The 23,223-nt window shown below is 41.1% G+C and overlaps 4 protein-coding genes across 6 annotated transcripts in view; 1 reads left to right on the top strand and 3 right to left on the bottom strand.

The window, feature by feature from the left end:
• The window catches only part of LOC117229184 (ELAV-like protein 1), a 134,613-nt gene extending 126,830 nt beyond the window's left edge, over window positions 1-7,783 (bottom strand). The window contains exon 1 of one of the 2 annotated variants that reach the window (XM_076523613.1): window positions 7,395-7,783. The gene's annotated coding sequence lies outside the window, so the exon portion shown is untranslated. Of the gene's footprint in view, window positions 1-245; window positions 1,213-7,394 lie in introns of those variants that run through there. The other variant, XM_076523612.1, reaches the window with a different exon arrangement.
• A 1,092-nt stretch (window positions 7,784-8,875) lies between these two features.
• Window positions 8,876-16,113, top strand: LOC117229180 (RNA-binding protein 5). 2 transcript variants are annotated; one of them, XM_033485449.2, is made up of 8 exons: window positions 8,876-9,034; window positions 9,837-10,436; window positions 10,534-10,603; window positions 11,642-11,715; window positions 12,784-12,897; window positions 13,047-13,782; window positions 13,869-14,032; window positions 14,114-16,113. In XM_033485449.2, exons 2-8 carry the CDS (start codon window positions 9,852-9,854, stop codon window positions 15,131-15,133), a joined length of 2,763 nt encoding a protein of 920 aa, XP_033341340.1. In that variant the 5' UTR covers window positions 8,876-9,034; window positions 9,837-9,851; the 3' UTR covers window positions 15,134-16,113. The 2 variants fall into 2 exon arrangements, with proteins under 2 accessions (XP_033341340.1, XP_033341339.1); XM_033485448.2 differs by having other exon boundaries at window positions 13,047-13,794.
• LOC117229186 (beta-1,4-N-acetylgalactosaminyltransferase bre-4) lies at window positions 15,919-18,978 on the bottom strand. Its single transcript, XM_033485472.2, has 2 exons — window positions 17,406-18,978; window positions 15,919-17,325 (listed from the first exon to the last, which is right to left on the bottom strand). The coding sequence occupies exons 1-2, from the start codon at window positions 18,204-18,206 to the stop codon at window positions 17,131-17,133; spliced, it is 996 nt and encodes a 331-aa protein (XP_033341363.1). The 5' UTR covers window positions 18,207-18,978; the 3' UTR covers window positions 15,919-17,130.
• Window positions 18,979-19,379: 401 nt separating this feature from the next.
• Alas (5-aminolevulinate synthase) lies at window positions 19,380-22,795 on the bottom strand. Its single transcript, XM_033485451.2, has 4 exons — window positions 22,592-22,795; window positions 21,247-21,304; window positions 19,806-21,085; window positions 19,380-19,731 (listed from the first exon to the last, which is right to left on the bottom strand). The coding sequence occupies exons 1-4, from the start codon at window positions 22,592-22,594 to the stop codon at window positions 19,528-19,530; spliced, it is 1,545 nt and encodes a 514-aa protein (XP_033341342.2). The 5' UTR covers window positions 22,595-22,795; the 3' UTR covers window positions 19,380-19,527.
• Window positions 22,796-23,223: the final 428 nt, after the last annotated feature.

Here is a 23,223-nt window from a genome sequence, read left to right as displayed (position 1 = left end):
GCGAACGATCGTACATGCGACGAGAACATAGTCGGATCAACGGTTGGTACAGGCAAGAGAACGGAGAAGAACGGAGGACAGAGAAAACAGAGAGTACGGAGAACACAGAGCACAGAGACTATAGAGTACAACAGAGGCTATAGAGTATACAGAGACTATAGAGTATACAGAGGCTATAGATTACAGAGGGTATATATACAGTACACAGAGTTAGAGAGGGGAAGAGATAGAGAAGATGCACGTACCTGAATGCGAGAATTACGTTTCCTAAAAGTGAATGGAGCTGCGGGCTTGTTGCACGCGCATCGGATGGACAGAGAACGCAGGTACTACGCGGGTTTACACACCTGGCCGGCCGGGTACTGATCTACAGATACGCTGGATGGCGGCGGGTGTGTCCATGCATCGGGTCCGTGCCGACAACAATCGTCGCCGACGACAAGTTATCACACCAGAACGAAACGACGGAGATGCGGTTGATCGCGGGGTTGCACACACGTTGTTCTCGCGTGTGCTACAGTTTCGTGGCGCGCGGTAATCTCGAATTATCTACGGTAATCGCGAGAAATAGAGAGGTGTACCGTCCCGTCGTTTGCTCGCGCTTCTCTACGTGTCTCGATGTACATATACAATGTATGTGTGGATAAACGTGTCTCTCTCTGTGTACGTGGACGCGAGTCCGTTTGTTTTCTCTGTGCTCGCGCGAATGCGTCTACGTCCGTACGTATATGATGTGTGCGTCTCGCTTTCTCTCGCTCCTCTTTTTCTCTGTCTCTCTTTATCTCTCTCTCTCCCTCTCTCTATCTATCTATCTATCTATCTTCCTTTTTATCTCCCTTTCCGTGCGTGTGTGTTACGTCTGTGTGTGTATGTGTGTGTATGGAACTATAATGCGATGCACCCGTACACGGTTGCACGTATACGGCCCGCGGGGTGTGTATAACGTGTACTCGCGCGCGCGATTTCTTTTCTACGATGCTTTCCTTCAATTATACATATGTTCGAATAATATATATATATATATATATGTATATATATATCTGTCTCTCTCTCTATATAGATTTTAAGTGTCTCCTCTGTGGTGTACAATATGTCAATCAATCGGAACTGAAGAATTAACTAAAACGGAAAGAAATGAAACTATAGCGAAAGAAGGGAGCAGACAAGCGGCCAGTAGCTCTTCTACTCCTGGACTCGAGACGGAACTGGCCCGTGGCTCGTTCCGCTCGACACCGACCCGCCTCGGTACCCTCTCCCCAATCCTCTCCCCAACCCTCTCCACAAGCATCGCCCCTATCCCGCTTTCCTCCTCGCAACCCCGCTTTGCAACCTCGCTTTGCAACCCCGGCAAATCATCCCCGCGACTCCACCCGCCGCTTCCCTTTCATCCCCGTCGCTCTCGCCTTATCTCTTTCCATCCCTCTCTCTTTCTCTCTCCCTCTCCCTCTCTTTCTCTCTCCCTCTCCCTCTCTTTCTCGCGCTCTCTCTATCTCTCTCTCTTGCTCTATCTCTCCGTATCACCCTTTCTCCGTCTCTCTCTCTCTCTCTCTCTCTCTCTCTCTCTCTCTCTCTCTCTCTCTCTCTCTCTCTCTCGGTGCACCCCCAACCGCGCGCGCGACCACCGAGCCGCCCGGTACTTCGGGGTTGGACGAGACTAGGGCGGTGGTCGTTGAACCAAGTATATAGTCGAGCCGTCTGCGTCGTACCGGTTGCGCACAAATGTGCCCGCCACCGTTCCCGCCGCCGCGCCGCGCCCCGCGCCGCTCCCGTCAACCCTCGGCCATTCCCGCGGTTTTCGTCTCTTTCCCTTCTTCCCGTTCAATTCGATTCTCTCTTGGTGCCTCGGTCTCTTTCCTTTTATTATTTCAACGCGCACACACGTGTGCGCGCGTGTGCGCGTGTCTCTTTCTCTTTTTCCTGCAACCCCTTCGACCGGTGCCAGCGCCCCTCCCCCCGTCGCCGCCGCGTTCCTCCTTCTCTTGAGACCGTCCGTCCTTCTCTCTATTGTGTCGTTTTTTCCCCGATCTCTCTTGTTATTTCGAACCCCTTATCTTCCTGATTATCCATCTCGCTTCCCCTTCCATCCGTCTCCTGTCGCTCCGTCTCTCTGTATCTGCTTCTGCCCTGTCTCTGCCCCGCTACCACCCCCCCCCCCCCGGTTAAAGCATTCTCGATCCGCCGCCGCTGCCGCCGCCGGTCGCTAACAAATGATTTTCTGTTATTCTTTGGCCAGTGGATGTCGAAGTCCTGGCCATCTCTTCCGTCCCCGTCCGTCCGTCCGTCCCTCAGCCGTGCCGGCAGCGCTCGTTTTCCCTTCTCTTGGGAAAGGAGCGCCTCTTTGCCGCTCCGGCTTCGTCGCTGCAACGCTATCTCGTCCTCTTCGGGACGGGAAAATTGTGCACGGAAATGGACAATTTGGGAAGAGGAGATATACGATTGTTATTTTATTTATAATTACCGATGCTCAACAACTGTAAAAATGGATCGCAAGGCTCGAATAATCGTATCTCCTCTTCTCAAATCGGACCATTTTTGTGCACAATCTGAGTGTCAGTAAGGGAGACATTACTGTACAGTAATGTCTCCCCTAATTGACGCTCAAATTGCGCACGAAAATGGACAATTTGGGAATAATCGTGTCTCCTCTTCTCAAATCGGACCACTTTTGTGCGCAATCTGAGTGTCAGTAAGGGAGACATTAGTGTACTGTAGATTCTCCCTAATTGACGCTCAGATTGCGCACAAAAATGGACAATTTGGACAGAGGAGATATACGATTATTATTTTATTTATAGTTACCGATGTTCGACAACTATGAAAATGGATCACAAGGCTCGAATAATCGTATCTCCACTTCTCAAATCGGACCATTTTTGTGCACTATCTGAGTGTCAGCAAGGGAGACATTATTGTACTGTAGATTCTCCCTAATTGACGCTCAGATTGCGCGCGTAAATGGACAATTTGGGAAGAGGAGATACACGATTATTATTTTATTTATAGTTACCGATGCTCAACAACTATAAAAATGGATCACAAGTCTCGAATAATCGTGTCTCCTCTTCTCAAATCGGACCATTTTTGTGTGCAATCTGAGTGTCAGCAAGGGAGACATTGTACTGTAGATTCTCCCTAATTGACGCTCAGATTGCGCACAAAAATGGACAATTTGGGAAGAGGAGATACACGATTATTATTTTATTTATAGTTACCGATGCTCAACAACTATAAAAATGGACCACAAGTCTCGAATAATCGTGTCTCCTCTTCTCAAATCGGACCATTTTTGTGTGCAATCTGAGTGTCAGTAAGGGAGACATTACTGTACTGTAGATTCTCCCTTCTCTCTTGGGCGGCCGCCTCTTCGCCGCTCCGGCTTCGTCGCTGCAACGCGCTCGCGGTCTTCTTCCCTCCTGCGCCGTCGCGCTCTTTCAACCCGCGAACCCGTCCCCAGGTAGAGCTGAGCCGAGCGGCCTCCGCGGAGCGGCGGGTAAACACGCACGGGGCCCTGCGACCAGCCACCGACGCACGGCACACGCCGCCATCCGTGCAACCCGTGCGCCACCGATGCCACCTATGCCACCCATACCACCACCCCCCGTGCCGCCCGTACACCACCGGCAACAGAGTCACCCTGGATTCGTGCGCCGGGCTCAGGACAATCCCCCACCATCGCCGCCACCGCACCCCGAAGCCCCCGTGCAACGCCAACCCTTTGCCGGTTCTTGATCTCTTATCATGGAGCAGCGCCGGGCGTTATCGCGTCTCTGATAAACACTTACCGGCGACCGGATTCAGAAGCGTACCCTCCTACTTTTTAAACTGAAGCGCGGCCGACCCTGTACCCCCGGCCCCCTCCCTAATGGCCACTGGAAATTCGTTTGACCGTGCGCCTCTACCGAGCTCAAGGTTGTTTGTTCGACTTTCGACGCGACGCGATTGCACTTCGTTTGCAAGAATAATCGAGCCTGAACGATCTTCACGTGACGCGTGCCTCTCGGAGGATGATTTGTACGGTAATGTCTCCCTAATTGACGCTCAGATTGGGCGCGAAAATGGACAATTTGGGAAGAGGAGATATACGATTATTATTTTATTTATAGTTAACGATGCTCGACAACTGTAAAAACGGATCGCAAGGCTCGAATAATCGTATCTCCTCTTCTCAAATGGGACCATTTTTGTGCACAATCTGAATGTCAGTAAGGAAGACATTAGTGTACTGTAGATTCTCACTAATTGACGCTCTGATTGTACGCGAAAATTGACAATTTGGGAAGAGGAGATATATGATTATTATTTTATTTATAGTTAACGATGCTCGACAACTGTAAAAACGGATCGCAAGGCTCGAATAATCGTATCTCCTCTTCTCAAATCGTCCATTTTTATGCACAATCTGAGAGTCAGTAAGGGAGACATTACTGTACTGTAGATTCTCCCTAATTGACGCTCAGATTCTGCGCGAAAATTGACAATTTGGGAAGAGGAGATACGATTGTTCGAGCCTTGTGGCTCGTTTTTTATGGTTATCGATTGTCAACAACTATGAAAACGAGCTGCAAGGCTCGAATAATCGAATCTCCTCTTCCCAAATTGCCCATTTTTGTGGACAATCCGAGCGTCAATTAGAGAGACATTACTGTATTTATTTTACTTAGAAGCGTGCGATCTGCGAGCAAAGTCACGATTCGTTCGGATTTCGCTCCTCGGATCTATCGCATTGTAACCGAGGCTTTCGAGTGCCTCGATTTTCTTAAAAGATGCGTCACTAGGTATAATGTACGGCCTGCGGTCACCGGGTCATGTTGACCCGATGTATTCAAATGGATCAGTCAATCAGTGAATTTTCGACGATTCGGTGAAGCGAACGGTTGTTATGCTAGGAACTATGACAACATTCGGTTTGTTACAGTCTAAAATAGTGCAAGAATCGAGAGCTATCGTTCGAGCCTTGAAGCTCGTTTTTATAGTTGTTAACAATCGATAACCGTAACAAGAGAGCCACGAGGCTCGAACAATCGTCAATTTTTGTGGACAATCCGAACGTCAATTGGAGAGACATTACTGTACAGTAATATAATTAAGTACTATACTAAGTACTGGTATTAAGTACTGAATTTAATGAAGATGTCGCGGACGCGAAAGAGTTCTAATTCCCTATGATAAATTTGAACTTTCTAGTCTCGGTTTAGTTAATTAAATTGCTCTAACTTTGTGGGAATTTTCGTGGCTGATTATCGGCATTGAACTATATTACTGATCCTGAAGATAGCGAGTACGATGATGACTATAGTTATTTCTCCGTAATTCATGCTCAGATTACAGTAATGTCTCTCTAATTGACGCTCAGATTACACACAAAAATGGGCAATTTGGGAAGAGGAGATTCGATTATTCGAGCCTTGCAGCTCGTTTTCATAGTTGTTGACAATCGATAACCATAAAAAACGAGCCACAAGGCTCGAACAATCGTATCTCCTCTTCCAAAATTGTCCACTTTTGTGGACAATCCGCGCGTCAATTAAAGAAACATTACTGTGCTCGTTGAAAATACGGAACGGCAGGTTCGAAAGATCGCGCACGATGGCGCGACAGTGACTCGGTGGTGTCCGTGTAACAGAATTCGAACGATCCCTAGCTACGAGACTCTCGGAAGCATCGAGACCATGAAAGAAGGGTCGGTCACGTGTTTCGTTCGCGGAGCTCTTCTTCGATCGGTAGAATCGTCGGTAATAACGAATTCACCGTGATCGCCTGGATCAACCGTTCACGGTTCATCGGCGCACGTGGCGCGACCAATAACAAAGGTTACGATAATATTATGAAAATAATGCGGCGTGGATGCCGATAAATAATAACAGGCGCGCCGGCCTGTTAAATCTCGTTGCAAATGTTTCTAATAATAGGAGGGGCTGGTCACAATTAACGGTCTCCCGGTCGCGGCCGATCTGTGCAACAACGTTCGAAATATGTGCATTGTTTTCGTACATGCTGTAGCGGGTGTTACAGCGTTCTTTTTTATAGCTCGACCCGTGACCTTTTGACATCAAGCCGACATCAAAGAATCCAGAGAAAGATGGCGGACAGTTGCAAACAATGAAACTGCAGGATCGATATCGAGGAAAACGTTGGAACTTCTCTCTCTTGCGTTAGAACGCAGAATTCGGTAAGAAAATGAAATCGAGGCGAATAAACGTCGACTCGGTGTACCTTCGGTGTGCCTTGTTCGAACGCTCGAATAACAGCAGATTATTTCAGCACAAACACAGAAGATGATTCTTCGTTGCGTTCATAACGTTGCGCTCAAGTATCCCCCTGGCGAATCAATACCATTACCAGCGTCGGCAACATTGTGCCTCCTCTCGCTTTCGGATGGACGTGTAAACAATCGCGGGAAAGGAGAGGAAAAAAATGTTTACAAAAGTTCGACTCCGAATAGGGTGTGAAGCTCGGCCCGGCTGTGCCGAGGGTGAATTTTATGGGATGTAAAAGGGGGGGTGGAGCGCGCGGATATGGTTTATACTTTTTCTACGGGGCCGACGCGAGGCAACCAGACATCTCTCCCCTGCAGCCTGGCCGGCCAGCCGAGCGGATCCGAATTTCAACGAGCGCGCACGATTCGCCTACGTGGGCGGGGACCGACCCCGGTTGCCCGGGCTTAACCCCTTTCGCAGACACTTGTTATGCAGCGGAAACGCAGCCAGAAAGTTCCATCTGCCCGCGCAGATTTCCTTTGCTTTCTTTTTTTTTGTCGCGAGAACCTCTTAAATCCCTTCGGCAACGATAACCGTGCGATAGTCAAAATGGATGGTCGCAAATGGAACGACTTGTACGGTATCAGAAGAATTACGGTATTTATTCCACTTAGTCCACTTTTCCAAGCAATCGTGTCGTCGTGTTTTCGCTCCGTCGAAATTCTTAACCAACAAAAATGTAACCGTCCGACACCGCTTTCGCGAAATCCATCTACAAAAATCACGGAAACACGGCTTCGTTCTGTTCGCTTTTTTTCATCAACGCTCGATGTTTATTTAGGTGCAGGTAAGAATTTTTGTGACGGATCGTGTGCGCCTGCGTTCGAGGTCCATCGATTCCGTTCGACACGACGGTTTGAATTTTTCGCGCTTTGCTTCTCTTCCGATAAAAGGAGTATTCGAATGAAGAACAAATCGACGATAATGAAAGTTCTATAGACAAATTTGTTTACGCTGAAGCTGTTTATAATCTTTCGAAATAACGCAAGAATTAAAAAATGTTTACAATTCGACAACGTGCTTTTGATTCGTAGGACCGTTTCACAGTGTTGATTGCGGCAACAAGGTTGCATCGAACAGTTTTTAATGCTTGTTCGATATAATTTTTCATTGAAAAACAATGCTTTGCGTACTTACGAATTATAGCCACGTGATGATGCATTTCCTCGCAACGAAGAAGAAGAAGTTCCTCGACTTCAAATTTCCCTAGGACGTTCTTTCATATATGCTGGATTACTCTTGTACGAACGACGATCGGCAGTTATATCGGCATGCTAATTCACGAGAATTTCAACGCATGCTTTGAGGTTATACGTACGAGCTATTTTAACTTCGTACCGCACTAACCGCACCATGAATCTCGATCGTACGCTGTCGCCTATGATTTCGTATCAATTAATTTCTCTCGAATGCGATATTGTATCGCGTATTCTTGAAGAAGAATGCGAGCGTCAAGATCCTCGAAAGACAACTGTGTCTCCGTATACAACGGCACATTGTTGACGACACCGCGGTCATCCGGTTTTTTCGACGCTTTCCGACCAGCAAAAACAGCGAAGGTTCTTCCGCGAATCAGACACCCTGCGATTCCGTGTCAACTAATTTCTGAAAAGCTGGTCTTATTCTTCTGTACCGCTGACGAACGCGATTCGTCAAATTTCAAATAACAATTCAAATGGAAGATTGTTTACAGGAGGTAACAAGTGTTGTGCATTCTTTTATCCTCGAGTCTTGTATTCGTTTCCGTGGCAATGTTCTTTCTCGCGGGAAACAGGAATCGAATACCGAACGACAAACAAGTAAATCACATTTAACCGGCTGCACAAACTAATTCTAAACTCACTGCTTGTTTTAATTCTAATGTCACTACGCGGGAGACCATTGTGGCGAGCAATACCGCCAACTCTCGATACACCATCTTTAGTTTGTAACTGGATTAGTTAGTTTTAGTCTCTAGCCGTTAGGTTAGTTCTGTTTCGAGTTTTGCGGATGGTAAGACTAGTTCCAAGGGACGCGGCTCGAAAAATCAAAGATTATTTTGGGAATGTCGAATGACGAGCCACCGTCGAAACGAGTCAATATTCGTTAAAAAGTGACGTCAGATTATAAGTTATAAAAATTCGAGTATAATACGGATCCCTTCCGCTCTTCCAGAACCTTTTCGCCACACCATTCGCCACAGTGGCGTCACCTCGTGTTACCCGTTTCAAACGCTTCACTTTTTATACATGCTGCACTGGTATGCACTTACATACATTGTACATACATATGTGCACAATCTTTTTATGCTCGTAGAACTATGTATAAAGCCTGAAAATAAGTACTCACACGTAAACGATGTTTTTCTGCATCTCAAATTTTCCAGCTATATACCTTTTTCCTTTTTTAATATTTCCGAAACAATGAGAATTTCTAACCCTGAATTTACAACGAACCAAGGTTACGTTGAACGAACGACTACATTATGTACATGCATATACTATATGTTTACAGAGAAACGAATTAAAAAGGGATTTTTACATTCGCAAAGCGACAATTCGAGTGAGTCTAATGAGATTTTCAAGTATGTAGAGGATTTAACAATGATCGTAGGACAAATCGCAGCGCCATCTCTAAAATAATTTTCTGACGAAACCCTTGCGGACCACGTATGTGCATAATGGAATGGGTTCGTCTTCCACAGACGCCGCCATATTGTACGAGAGAAACGAAAGGCGCAACCACGCCATTGTGCAGATCACACGATTTCGTATCTGGCTGCAAGAACAACGGACAAAGTAAGTAGAAATACAGCAGAGCGATTCACCGCGATGTAACGTTCGTCTATTTCAAGATTTGACATTATCTTACGAAGATTAGGACCAGTTGTAATGTTGAACGATACTTTTTAATTAACACCACGATGTTACATTCTCTCTGTGCGGTTCCGAATTCTCTGTTCGCTCCTTTCGCGTTGCTTTGTTTATGTGTTTCTTCTTTTCATTGTACTGATACGATGGAATTTCACTTTTCTCGCGTTAATATTATCGAGAAAACGTATATTCACGCTGTACTACGTCCCAGAAAATTTCTATCGAAACCTGTCATATTCGATTCAAACGTTTAACGTAGAACATAGCATTTGAATTTGCAATGCGCTCTCTAATTCTTTCGAAAGTATCGATTAAGTCGCAGAATTCCAACGAAACGTAACGGACGTTGAATTATATTCGACATGATTATTTATATATATATATGTATATATATATATATATATATATGTATTTATATAAATTTAATAAAAAATCCTATCAATTTATCATTTCGTTGTTACCGTCTCTTTTTTTATTTTTGGAATACACGTTTTACTACATTTTTCATTACACGGGGCAGCAAGAAACGACTCGTGATATTTTAATAATTTTCTTTTTGCACCTTTTTAAAACAACTATTGACTATCTGTCATAATTGAACCAATTGATCTAAGTGCTCGCTTGTTATCTTTTGGAATAATGAACGTACGAAGTATGTCACAAATTATTGTATGAACTTTAAACAATTATTGGAGATAACATGACACTAACGGCTGGTATATTTTAGGAATCACTTAAATGAATGGACAACATGTATAGTAGCAACATCGACCCATGGGAACCAGGCTATGGGCCTGAAAGGAGAGGGCACAATTCTGACTATGAATATCGTAACGATTATGGGAGCAGTAGATCACCGGATTACGGAGAGCACCGTGATAACGATCATCGTGATAGAGACCATCGTAGTCCAGAGTACAGGAATCATCGTGGAAGAGATAGAGACCGTGAAAGAGACCGCTCGAGGGATAGGAGAGACAGGAGCAGAGACGATAGAGACCGTAGTTATAGAGATAGAGAGGATCGCTATGGGAGGCAACGTGATAGAGACTCTGTAGAAAGAGACAGAGATCGCGATCGTGATCGCGACAGAGACAGAGATCGTTCGAGAAGAGACAGAGATAGAGATAGGGATAGGGATCGTAGAGGAAAACGCGATGACAGAGATCGGGATCGCGATGACGATCATAGTCGAGAAAGTATGGACTTTGAGCACGACCATGGACGCACCTATGGTTCGTCCATGGAAGGCATCCACTACAAATCTCAGTCCCCAAACAACACCATAATGATTCGTGGGCTTGCTCAACACATAACTGAAAATGACGTAGGTTGTCAACTTAGCGGCCCGACATAAGTGGCCGCTAGTGAGCCAGTGTTCGCGAGCATACATCACTGTTATTATTATGATGTGTGTATCACAGGTGCGGCAAGACATCCTCAACTGTGGTCTCATGCCAAAGGACATCAGGTTGATTCGTAAAAAGGACACAGGTAATTATCCCTATTTTCTTTAATTACACCTATTCCCTCTACCTAATATGCAAAATAGCAAATTGCTTTTCATCTCAGCAGGTTGCATTAGATTTGTTTAGTTTAAGTTAATTATCGCATTATTCGATGGTCATCAAGACAAAAGAAATTGTTTGAAATTCCTAATAATTGTTCGGTCAGTTAATAGCTGCATAGAACGTTGACAGTAACTGAATATAGTTTCAAACAATTTTTTTATTTTATCGGCCGAAGATCTCTGTTAGTATTATGTTTGTACCGATCCTGCATAGCCCAAAATTATTGGAGAGATTGAACAACTCTCAATTTAATAAAAATCATTCGTTTGTCGGAGCAAGGTAAGTCAGTATCAAATGCAGGAAGAGTATTTAAAGGAAAATCAGAGCTTCATTATTCATCTTGTAAGGGTGGCGCAAAATATCTGTAGTTACTCTGAATCCTATGTTCCAAATAGTTGAACTGCAAAATTTACCAACCACTCTCTACTCGCTTATGCAACAATTAATTATCTTGACTCTGTCTGAAAAAAAATTACTGCACTCTATTACCTATATCGTATACAAAGCGGTTTGTTTTTTTTTTCTTTTTTTTTTTTTACAAACATGTTCTAACCGTACTGAACATTATAAATATTGGTTACCAGTTTTTGTTTTCCAAAAGTATCGCTGAATCTTTTCGAGGGAATCTGTTTTAATATTTCCTCTTATCTACTTCTGCTACCAAAAAGGGGGGATGGCGAGGGGCGTGGAAACGGGGGAAGTATTATATTAAAGTAAAAGAATAAACATAAAAGAACTAAAAAGATACGACAGAGATCGCCTGTCATCCGAGTAGAGAATTCGTTCTGCTGAGCTTTAGGCAAATGGAAATGAAAGCAAGCAACGAAGCGAAGAAAAATACACTTCGTATCGAAACTCAGTCTGTCAATGGTTGGTGCTGTGATTGCCTGCCCTCTCAGAGTAGAGACACCCAGGCAATACGTGGATTAACTTTGGATATGTGTGTATTTGCTCTGTATAGGTGCTTCGCGAGGTTTTGCATTCGTCGAGTTTAACGCGACTCAGGAGGCCGCACGGTGGATGGAGATGAAACAGGTAGAAAGAAGTTCAGTCCAGATACCCAACCGATGCGTTGTCACGCGTGCCACCGACGCCCCGTGGCGACAAGGCACGGTAACGCAGCCCCCTGGCCTTCCCCATGGCCATGGCTGCTCAACTATCAAAAAGGCTACTTCAATCTACCGTACCTAATTATTTATCTAGGAGTCCCCACATACTTTGCAGACTTTTCTTAACTTGCTCTCGCAATTCCGTCTTACATTGGATTTATTAAATTTTCTTGAATTGAGACGAAACTGAAAAAGATACAAATGAAAAAAAGGCGGTTTCTTCCGCGCGCGCGCGTGCTTATTTTAGCCTTATCCTCTGTCTGTCATAAAAGTTTGTGGACTAACAATGAAGATCGGAGGAGGGGTCATTCCAATCGTCTTATTCTTTGCGTAAAATGCATACGTTGTCCGGCATGATGGTTGATTTTTAACGAGACCACACACTGTTTTCCGCTGCGTTCATACGGTTACAAAATACGCTTACATTATTTACTTGTATCATCTTAGTTCGCTTTTATCATTTAACTTTGTTCTCTCTCTCTCTCTCTCTCTCTCTCTCTCTCTCTCTCTCTCTATCACACATACATACACCTACACACACACATACTCTCTTTCTCGATGCAATTACCGAATACGATCCGAGCATATTTGAAATGAGAATGATAATTTTCTGCACGACTTTCTTTCATTCACGTATGAAATTTTGTTACTGCAAGCAATCATTGTATGTTTGCTTGTCTCTCTCTCTCTCCGTGAGAATTCAATTTGTTTGATCGAGTGTAAAATCTGAAAAGAGAAAAAAAAAGAGAAAATAACACAGAAATAGAGAGTAAAGAAAGGAAAGTTGTCGCGCATGTACATATAGTCGATCTGCAAGCCGTGTGGAATGGCCCACGTTTATATAAGCCCACGACATATTTTCTTTACTGTTCGTTCGAGACGGAAAGCTATGAAGTAGAAAACTATAATTTCGTCAACCAAGAAGGAAGTTTACGGGTTAACGGAGGCTTTGGGAGGATGCTGGACGGGATAACACTGAAATTCTCTGTTTCAGGGAGTACTGATGCTGCAGGACCAATATCGTGCCTTGATGCAGTACAGTATACCAAAAGATTGCCATGTAGATAAACCACCAGCAAAGAACACACAGGACTGGCACTGCGTTAAGGTAAAACCCCTTTTATATATATAAATATAGGATTTATAAATATAGGATTTTATATTATATTTGTCCTATATATATAAACATTTCTTAAGCAATATAAAATTGGATGGTGTAATTTGGATTCATTAAAGATACTTGTGTCGTTCTTACAGTGTGGCGCACACAATTTCAAGAGGCGCGAGACATGTTTTAAATGTTCCGCTTCAAGGGCAGAGAGCGAAGAGGGCGGAGAGGGTAGCGATGAAATCAGCCCTCACCCTACGAATACTGTTCTTCTTCGAGGACTGGATGTTCTGACGACCGAGGATTCGGTGTTACAGGCAATGAAGAATCTCTCGTCGATGCCTATACGTAGCATACGTATCGGTCGTGATTCTCTGACAAACACGTCCAGGGGTGTCTGTTATCTAGAGATGGGCAACGTGGTGGATGCCATGTACTTGCACACGGCGCTCACCAAACAAGGGTTGGTGGTGGACGGTAGAAAGGTCGAGATCACGTACTGCAAGCTTCACCAAATAAACAACACGAACACGTGGAAGGCAAACGACAGTCAACCACAGAGATATACGTTAGACGATGTTGCTCAATTGGCTGAATACAGTGCCAACTTATATGCTAAGACGCCCGCGCAGAAAGCTCACTATCTCCAGTATTACACGCAATATTATCAGAATCAAATAATGCAAGGGTCTGCGATCACGTTGCCGTCTTTGAACCAGACTGATAGGGTAAACGCGGCGGCGGCCGTAGCACAATCTGCCATACAACAGTTACAAGCGTCGAGGAAATTAGGCGATGCGGACGAGATGAAGAACAGACCGACGCCCACGGCACCGACCAGTACTTCGTTGGCGAGTGGAAGAGTGCCTGCTCATGCTGGTGATGGTAAAGTTTACTGTAAGTTTTTATGAGAAAACTAAGTTGTTACCATTTCCTATAAAATATTCTATTCAATTTTTACTTAATTGCAGCTGTTCCGGATGTCAGCACCTATCACTACGATGAGTCGTCGGGTTACTACTATGACCCGAGTACAGGATTATATTACGATCCCAATTCGCAATATTATTATAATAGTCACACACAACAATTTCTTTATTGGGATGCTGAATCGTTCTCATATCAACCGGCAAAGGTAATTAAAAATCTACGCAGCTGTTACTCGATAGAGAACGTTCCATGATTTTAATCATCTGTATTAACTTCGATTTGATAGACAACTGCAGCTGTTACGCAAGCAACAGGATCTACAACGAGCGGGACTACGATAACTGCTACCGCTAGTAGTACAGACTCCACGAACACGATAACCAATCCAGCAACAACTTCGTCGATTACCAGTGCGGCGCAAGAATCGTCCAAAGAGGACGACAGTAAAAAGAAGGACAGCAAGCAGGACAAGGTGAAAGTTGCGAAGAAGATAGCGAAGGACATGGAACGCTGGGCGAAGACGTTGAATCAAAAGAAAGAGAATGCGAAGAGCAATTGGAACTCCGAGTTCGCTGGTGGTGATGGCAATCAAGGAGTTGGAAGTGGAGCTGCGGACGCAGGGTATGCCATATTGGAGAAGAAGTCTCTCGCGAGTTCTTTCCACGAGGACGAAGACCAGAGCGGGAACAATGGCTTGGTCGCTGCCTACGGCGGCGGTAGTGACACGGAGGAGGAAATAGAGGACGTGCAGCAGGAGGAAAGACAGCACACAGATTGGGCAAAGTTGGCATGTTTGTTGTGCAAGCGACAATTTCCGAGCAAGGAAGCATTACTACGGCATCAACAACTGTCGGATCTCCATAAACAGAATCTGGAGAATTGGTATCAAGTTCGCGGCTTGGATCCTAATGACCCGCAACAGAGAAATAACAAATATAGGGACCGCGCCAAAGAGAGAAGAGCGAAATATGGTGAACCAGAACCGCCACAGCCAAATAAGCTGAAGGAGAAATATTTGAAAACTAGGGTCGAGGAGATATCGGTGTCCTACGAAGAGCCCACGAGAACTGGCATAGGCTCGGATAATGTTGGCAATAAATTGTTGCAAAAGATGGGGTGGAGCGAAGGGATGGGACTTGGAAAATCCAACCAAGGTAGAACGAGCATCATCGAAGCGGAAAGAAGAGTCCCGACAGCTGGCTTAGGAGCGAAATCGTCATCGTACAGCGCATTGCCCGGAGACACTTATAAAGATTGTGTAAAGAAAATGATGTACGCACGTTATCAAGAACTGTCCGATACATAATATGTCCGACTTCACTGAACATAGATTTTATATATACACGCAAGTACTTGTATTCAACTTTTTTCCATAGCTGAATAGGTATGTCACGTATTATTCGATTAGTATGCTGTTGGCGTACTAGGTAATTCAAAACGGTGATAATACATTCTTGGGGATATACGTTAAATCTTTTTTTTTTACATATTTTCCTGTACGATTACCTAATATTAATTTACATTAATATACTAAGGTTCTTAGTAGATAATAATAAACTGGTAATATTAGTATTTGCATATACGTTTCCGTTCACGTTTTACTTTTTAGTTGTATTTGCCGCGATGAAACTAAAAATTTGTTTATGCCCATAGCAGAAGTTACATTAATCGATTTGCTTTCACAATGCTTACCCAAGAATGAACTACATACCATTAGGAAGATAGTTTGAAAGATTATTAAGCAATTCCCGTGTAACAATTTTGTGCACAATACAGTACTTTTCATACTTGAACGGTAAAAGATGTATATCGAAGCATTATGAAATGTCTTCGAATTGAAAGAGATCTTTAGCCCTCAAATATTTTGATTTCTACTCTGCATAGTACCAATTTCATGATGCTTCTTTGACGACAAAGCATACCTAACTATAATTAAAATCCAGTGCATCTGAATTCATTAATTACTCATTACATATTTATTACGCTGTGACAATTTGCATTGAATTTCGTAATTTGTTTATAATGTAATTATATCAGATTTCACGTACATGGATATAGAGAGATAATTATATTTATACTCGTGTACACATGTAACGTGAGCTTTTTCTTTTTATTACTCATTTAAGTAGCAATTTTGAAGATCATACATTCTTTACTATATATACACATTTCTACAATCATTCTTAAACCCTAGCATTATTTTTTTAATTATACATGCAAAACCCATGTAATGATAAGTTCGAAGATAATAAAAATACACGCGGCAAAAATGCCTGCACTACACTATGTCTTTGAGAGATACTTTCCGTCTTTTTCTTTCGATTAGAATCAGAATGAAATGTCAAGAGCAATGTTTACAATTCGTATATAGATTATTTTAAAGTACTAGTGCTTAAGTGCATATAAATAAAAGCCTAATAATAGTATAGAGTGCCAACTTTATACAATAAATAGTTCATTTAACTTATACACGCTTGTGTATAATTAAAAATATTTAAATATGTAGTTAATGCAATCTTGAAATGATTTAAAATTTGAAATTTCGTATTAGTTGGAAATAAAATATCACATTAAAATTATTTGGAATTGCATAATGACCGATGATTGAAATGATCGCTTTTCGCACGTTTTCAGAATTAAGTACAACGAATGTTTTACTTTCACTACTGATTTTTACGCGTGTAAAGATCATACTAAAAAATACTATTCAACAGCTTTTTATTTTTAACTGCCTAACAAACCAGAAATAAATAAGGGATACATCAATCTTCTACGATTTGTTATTTACTTAAAGAACATTTTGTACTATCAAAACTGCATTTTCATTGAAAATTGACTTCCACAATACAACGTATGAATACAAAGAGAAACGGAATTTAGGACACGTGTCTCTGCTACTTATTGGACTCTGCAGATAATTAGTTTTAACAAATTGCGTCGTGATGTGAGAACGAACTGTTGCCTGTTTGTTTTTAAAATGTAATATCACAACAGATCGTTTTTACCGATGAAACATTTCTTTAGTTTTACATCACCAAATACTAATGATATAAACATATTATGGCAATATCTTTGGTATAATATCACATACATACACTATACAGAATAATACTTGTATAAAAAATTCTACAACGACCTCTCTTGGATCTACGAGCTACCAGAAAATTTTTACAAAACATTTCTTTGTGCATGTTTTTGTAACTCTCTGCGGTAATGTCTTTGTTATCATCAAATGAAATTACAACATATATCTTGAAAGAACTAAGTTTGTTCGCGAACTCACAACATTGAACACGTGAAAATTTACACGTCTGCTAAGATCCATGAATACAGCGGCCTCAACTGATGGTTTAAAACCCTATACTTTAGATTACTGATTCCGTCAGTATCATATCTCTTAGCACCAGTCTCTAAATTCTCAAATCTCGCATTACTTGGAACTTCTTTTTTATGTGTTAGCATATAATATTGAGTAATGTCAGGACCAAATCGAATGACCTGAAATTCGAAATAAATATTAGCACTTTTAATATTAGTATCTCTTATCTTGTATTTTACTAGAACCGGAACCATTGTACCTGAAAACCTCTGGATTGCAAACGACTATAAAAATCATCATCTTCGCCACCCCATCCATAGAAAACATTGGAAAATCCATTGACTCTTTCGAACTGTTTGCGCGTAAGTGCTATCGCACCGCCAAACAAGCCAGTATAAGGTAAATTGTATCTGAATGTATTCACGCTCGAACTCATATGTCTGGGCATTTTGGTGCAGGCATAAATATTATTAGGATTTTGAGGTATTAAATCTATGTCTTGGAAAATAAAGCAATGAAAATCATTTACTTTAGTCGCTTCTGTATACCCAACGTTAAAGAGCTTAGCTCGGTTAAATTCTCTCATTGGACTTTGTTCTATCACAAATATTCTGTAGTCAAGATTTTGAGCTTGCAAAAAAGGATGAATATAGTTCATGAAAATGGCAAGCTGTGTATGTCGGTTACGATAAGGCAGTATAATTGCCACATTGAAGAGAGGATGGCAGTTGAGAGGCTTCCATTGTCCTCCGGGTAATATACTTAAGCGTCGTGCCATTGTTACTGGACTTTCTCGAGGATGTTCCTCGGGATAGAGCAAACGATTGAAATATCTTTTAGTATTAATCGCAACTGTGCAAGAGTTGTCTCTTGCCGGGTATGATCTCTCCATCTCATTGTAGATATCCTCCGTCTTTATGAACGTATAATGCGAAGCAAATCTAGCTGGATTTAGACAATAGCACAGAACCAAGATTGCAGTGATGGTGTAGGATAATCCTCGTGCGTAATCATAGAAAAACGCGACGAACATCTTCAACATATTAGTAAAACTTCTCATCCTAACCTCCGTAGTGTCTTCGATTTAGCATTTCAATAATGTAAGTGATTTATATTTGAACTGAAGACGGAAAACCATTTAAGAGCAATAACTCTGTGTAACTTTCTTGCAAGTTCCACTATCATTTTACTGTTGCATAACCACAAGCCTTTACAAAATTAAAATGCACTTCATCGACGTACGCTTTAAAAGACGACAGTGTGTATATTACAGTTGCAAATCTACAATGTAGATGGTACATATGCATCCGTGTGTATATATATATATATATATTATCCTAACCTTATGTACGAGCAGTTAGAGTCGTATACACGTATACATACTTATATTATATGATATTGATTTCCTGAATCATCCTTTTTACAAGAATAAAATAACATACAAACTAATGTCGAATAAAACAAAAGTTTTAAACAGCTTATGTGGCATAACATAGAAGACACTATTTTCGATTGGATTTCTCCGATTTCTTCTACGCTATCAACGGAACTAAAGCACTAATATATTTTTGTTATTTCGTTCCTACAATTTAAATTATCTTAAATAGTCGTTTAATTTTAATTAATGAAAATATTTCAGTTGGAAAAACTATCATATATTAATTAATAGGTAACGGACACGATTGATACGTAATTGCTTTAAAATGAATTTGTTCGTATGCGGAAAATCGAGTTTTGTATTAACTGATGTACGCGGTATTATTGGTAAAAAAGAAAGGGACACGATAAAAATTGTAGAAATCTTATCTTCCTGAGAGTTCGAAACCATGGATAAATCCCGCGTCGAAGACCTCGCCATCTATTCTTTTTCTGTGTGCGCATGCGCGTCGTTGAGCGTTAATGTTTGAATTCGAACACGTTCGAAAAATTCGATTTTAAATTTTTAGCTATTTTCGGGGAGAAAAAAACTAGATCAGTTATTTCCTTATACCGTTTTCTTTACTTAGTTCTTACACCGAATGACCTGACGCCAAGCCAATATATTAGTGTTAGTATGTTTGTTTCATAAATGACAAAAATATCTGACGATCGCGGAGCTGACAATCCTATTGTTTCGGCGGTGCTCCCGAGATATTTTATATTTTTGGTAGTAATCTTCTTGATAGTCATTACTAATAACATTAGATCGACGATATTGAAAATGTTTAATGGTTATTGGTAAGCGTACACATCATTAAGTTCGCTCAGTTTTTTAATCGAACTGTTGGAATGTGTAAGTAACATGATTGAGAATACTGTGCATTATCAGCCATTGTAATAAACATATGTAAATGTATCTCCAATATTGTATCACATTAATCGTATCGTCTAGTAAAATCTCTCTACAATATATTTAGATGATCAAACACATCTAATAAATCTTTCACAAACTGATCTATCATTGTCCGAGTGTGTTCTGGAGTAGGAGCCAGCCTTAATCTTTCCTGCCCTTTCGGTACTGTAGGATAATTTATTGCTTGTACATAGTGACCTTTCTCCTGTATTAAAAGATCAGCCAACTTACTGCACAATAACGGGTCTCCAATCTGTTGAAAAATTACAATGGAGCATGAATTTGAACTATTTCAATATATTATTGATAACTTCTATGGAAACTTACACTTATTGGAATAATATGCGAAGGCGATGGTATTACTGGAAGACCAGCCACGGTTAAACTCAATTTCATATAAGCTACGTTTTCTTGATGAGCAGCCCTCAGTGCTCTCCCTTCGTCCGATGCTAAAATTTCGATAGAGGCCAGAGCGCCGTATAATGTTGTTGGTGGTAAGGATGTCGTGAAGATAAAGCCCGCGGCGTAACTTCGTATCATATCAATTAGTTTCTCCGAACCAACAATGTATCCACCAACGTTTCCAAATGCTTTGCCTAATGTGCCGGAAATTATATCCATTTTATGAAGTACCCAGTCCCTTTCGCCAATTCCAGCACCTGAATATCCATACAGGCCAACCGCGTGTACTTCGTCAATAAACGTTAGGGCACCGTATTTGTGAGCGACGTCACACAGTTCTTCCAAAGGACATATATCACCGGTCATAGAATGTACCGTTTCGAATGCTACAATTTTTGGCACACTCTTATCCATTTTGGATAACAGTTCTTCTAAATGTTGTACATCATTGTGCCTGAAAATATGCTTTGGTATTCCGCTGTTCCTTATTCCCTGAATCATGGAAGCATGATTGGCAGCATCAGAAAAGATATGGCAACCAGGTAGAAGTTTTGCTAAAGTATACAAAGTAGAATCATTAGCAACGAAACAAGAAGTGAATAATAAACCAGCATCTTTCTGATGCAAGGCTGCAAGTCTTTTTTCTAACATTTCGTGACCCATAGAGTTGCCGGATATGTTTCTTGTTCCGCCGGCACCTGCTCCAAACTTATCCAGAGCTTCCCGAACAGAACTTGTCACCACCGGATGTCTTGACATCCCCAAATAATCATTAGAACACCAAACAGTGATGGGCTTTGGCTCCCTGGAATATTCCATAGCACTCGGGAAGTTCTGTGCTAGTCTGTTCACTTTCTTAAAAACTCTATAAGAATGATCTTTCTTTTTCTTCATGATCTGTTCATGAAAAAATTTCTCATAAGCAAAGTTTGATTCTTCTTTCGATTCATTAGAAACTTTGTTTCTAATGTCCTCCTCGACCACAGGGTTGACAGTCTTCACAATATCATGCTCTTGGGCCAGAAACGGACATTGGGTTTTCACAGTTTTCTGCTGCGTCTCTACGCACTCTGCTCGAGTTCTAATGAACTGAGACATAAACGGACAAAGCTGACGATAGTTGGTCAGTACCGAAGAACCATAATTGTGGAGATAGTTGGCAGTCAAGCGAGTTAAGAACGGACAAGGCATGATTCTCGGATTTCCTAGAACAAATTCTTTCAATGAATATTCGATACAATTTAACGACGATAGCAGAAATATTTATTTATCGATGTTAAATCCGATGTCGAAAGTAGGTCAATACTTCTCGCGAATAAAAAAGAAAGTGAACACCATAATCGGTGGTGACACAATAATCTCTTACCTTTCACAGTAGCTGATAAATGGTGAACGCTGACGTAATGAACACACTGGCGAACAAACTGAAAATACGTAGGTACAATGACGACACGTGTATATTACGGCTGATAGCCAAATGAATTGGATTCAATGGATAGATCTAGCGAGATATTCAGGAGCAGTCGAACTGTCACGTCGACAGCTGGTCAAAGACTGAACATATGTATCTCCTCCCGTAACAGTTCTCCGGTAGGTCTGCTTATCAATTGTCAAGTCACGTGACGTCGTGACGTCACGTAACTCTACTTTCATTAATACATATATGTATTGCTCATGGCCTATTTTTTGCGGTCCCCTTCTTTATCCACTAACCACACGTGTTCAAACGCCAAATGACTGTCAAAATAATTGAACTGTTTTGTGTGGTCCACACGCACAATATTTTTAACCACTTATAGGTTATATCATACGAATATTATCTAATTGCTGAGTAATACCTGTTGTGACTTGCGACTTTCAGCAAGTGAATCTGATATATTTGGCGGTTAAAATGACACGAGTTCAAACAATTAAAGCGACAATTCTGTTTTCGGTTGTTGAAGTTTCGAACTGCATAAAACTCGACCGCATCGATTAACGAGAAACGAAGACGAAATAAAATGTAGAATGAACGTGCGACTAGAAATAGAATATCTTTACATAACTAGTCCGATTGCATTCAAGACGAATTATTGGCGATCCCGTTAACCATCTAAACGACTGTTGATTAAACAAGATCCGCCATTCATTACGATAAATCAAACCCACTTGCAACGTTGTGACTTACGTAAAAGGAATTTCCATAAATTCTTGAATCGCTACCACCTGTTAGCGTGACTATACACGTTCACTTCATAATTTACTTTGTATTTTTGCAATAGTCATCGTTCGTCATTTTGTTGTTAATATTCGCGTGAAAATACATCGCACAAGTGTTTGCGAGCCCTCTTGCATCGTACGTCATTTAAACGATAAAATTATGAATATTCATGTGCTACGAGTGTCAAAATTTTTTTTGCAAACATTGCAAAAATATCTTGTTCACAAAGTTATGAAACCATCCTGATAAAAATATCCGATTCTGTGCGATGATGATAGTAGGATCGATTATTTCCGATAAAGTACATTTATACAGCGTGGTTAATTAATCGAACTCGCGTCACGCAACAAAGTATTTAAGCGAAAAAGTTGAAACACAAGTGTAAACACCATAATGACATTACAATAAAACACGTACAACGCTGAAACTGTTACTTCGTAATATTTATGTGTTGCAAATATTTCAGTAAAATATTCGTTAAGTTATTCGACGCTGAAGACTTTTTGCTCACCATAATATAAAGGGGAATCAAATTTGATCGTGGACTTCGAAATGATCACTCGGCACTCTTTGGGAACGACCAGGAACGACTAAAATGGCTCGATCAAATGCAGCTCATTAGTTGCGGTATATATGTTAAACTTTCCCACGCTTTTCGCATTTTGTTTTTGCTAACTCACGACCAAGGAACAGATATCGACTTGCGTAAAGCTACTGCCTCGGCAAAATTAGGCACCGAGCACGCGTATAAATTACGGATTTTCCTGTTTCTTCAGTTTTCGGGGATTACCCTGTTTCGATACCAGGAACGTATCTGTAACTATTCTTGTTCTTAAAAATAGAGCAATGGCCATGATAAATCTTCATTTTTCAGATTCTATTTCATGAAATAAATTATTTCGAGAGTGTTATTATTATATTAATATTATTATTATATATTAATATTAAATATAATATATTAATATTATTATTATTATATATTAAATATAATATATTAATATTATTATTATTATATATTAATATTAATATTAATATTATTATATTAATTATTTCAATGTGTTAAAGGAGTAAGCAATCGCTGCCATATACATGAAAACAATGATTGCATTTATGAAACTATTGTATAGATCACGCGAATAATTT

Source organism: Megalopta genalis, chromosome 7 (assembly GCF_051020955.1).
Source record: "Megalopta genalis isolate 19385.01 chromosome 7, iyMegGena1_principal, whole genome shotgun sequence".
Classification (NCBI taxonomy): Eukaryota; Metazoa; Arthropoda; class Insecta; order Hymenoptera; family Halictidae; genus Megalopta; species Megalopta genalis.
The sequence above is the reverse complement of the archived record's forward strand: the minus strand, read 5'-3'. Positions and strand labels throughout refer to the sequence as shown.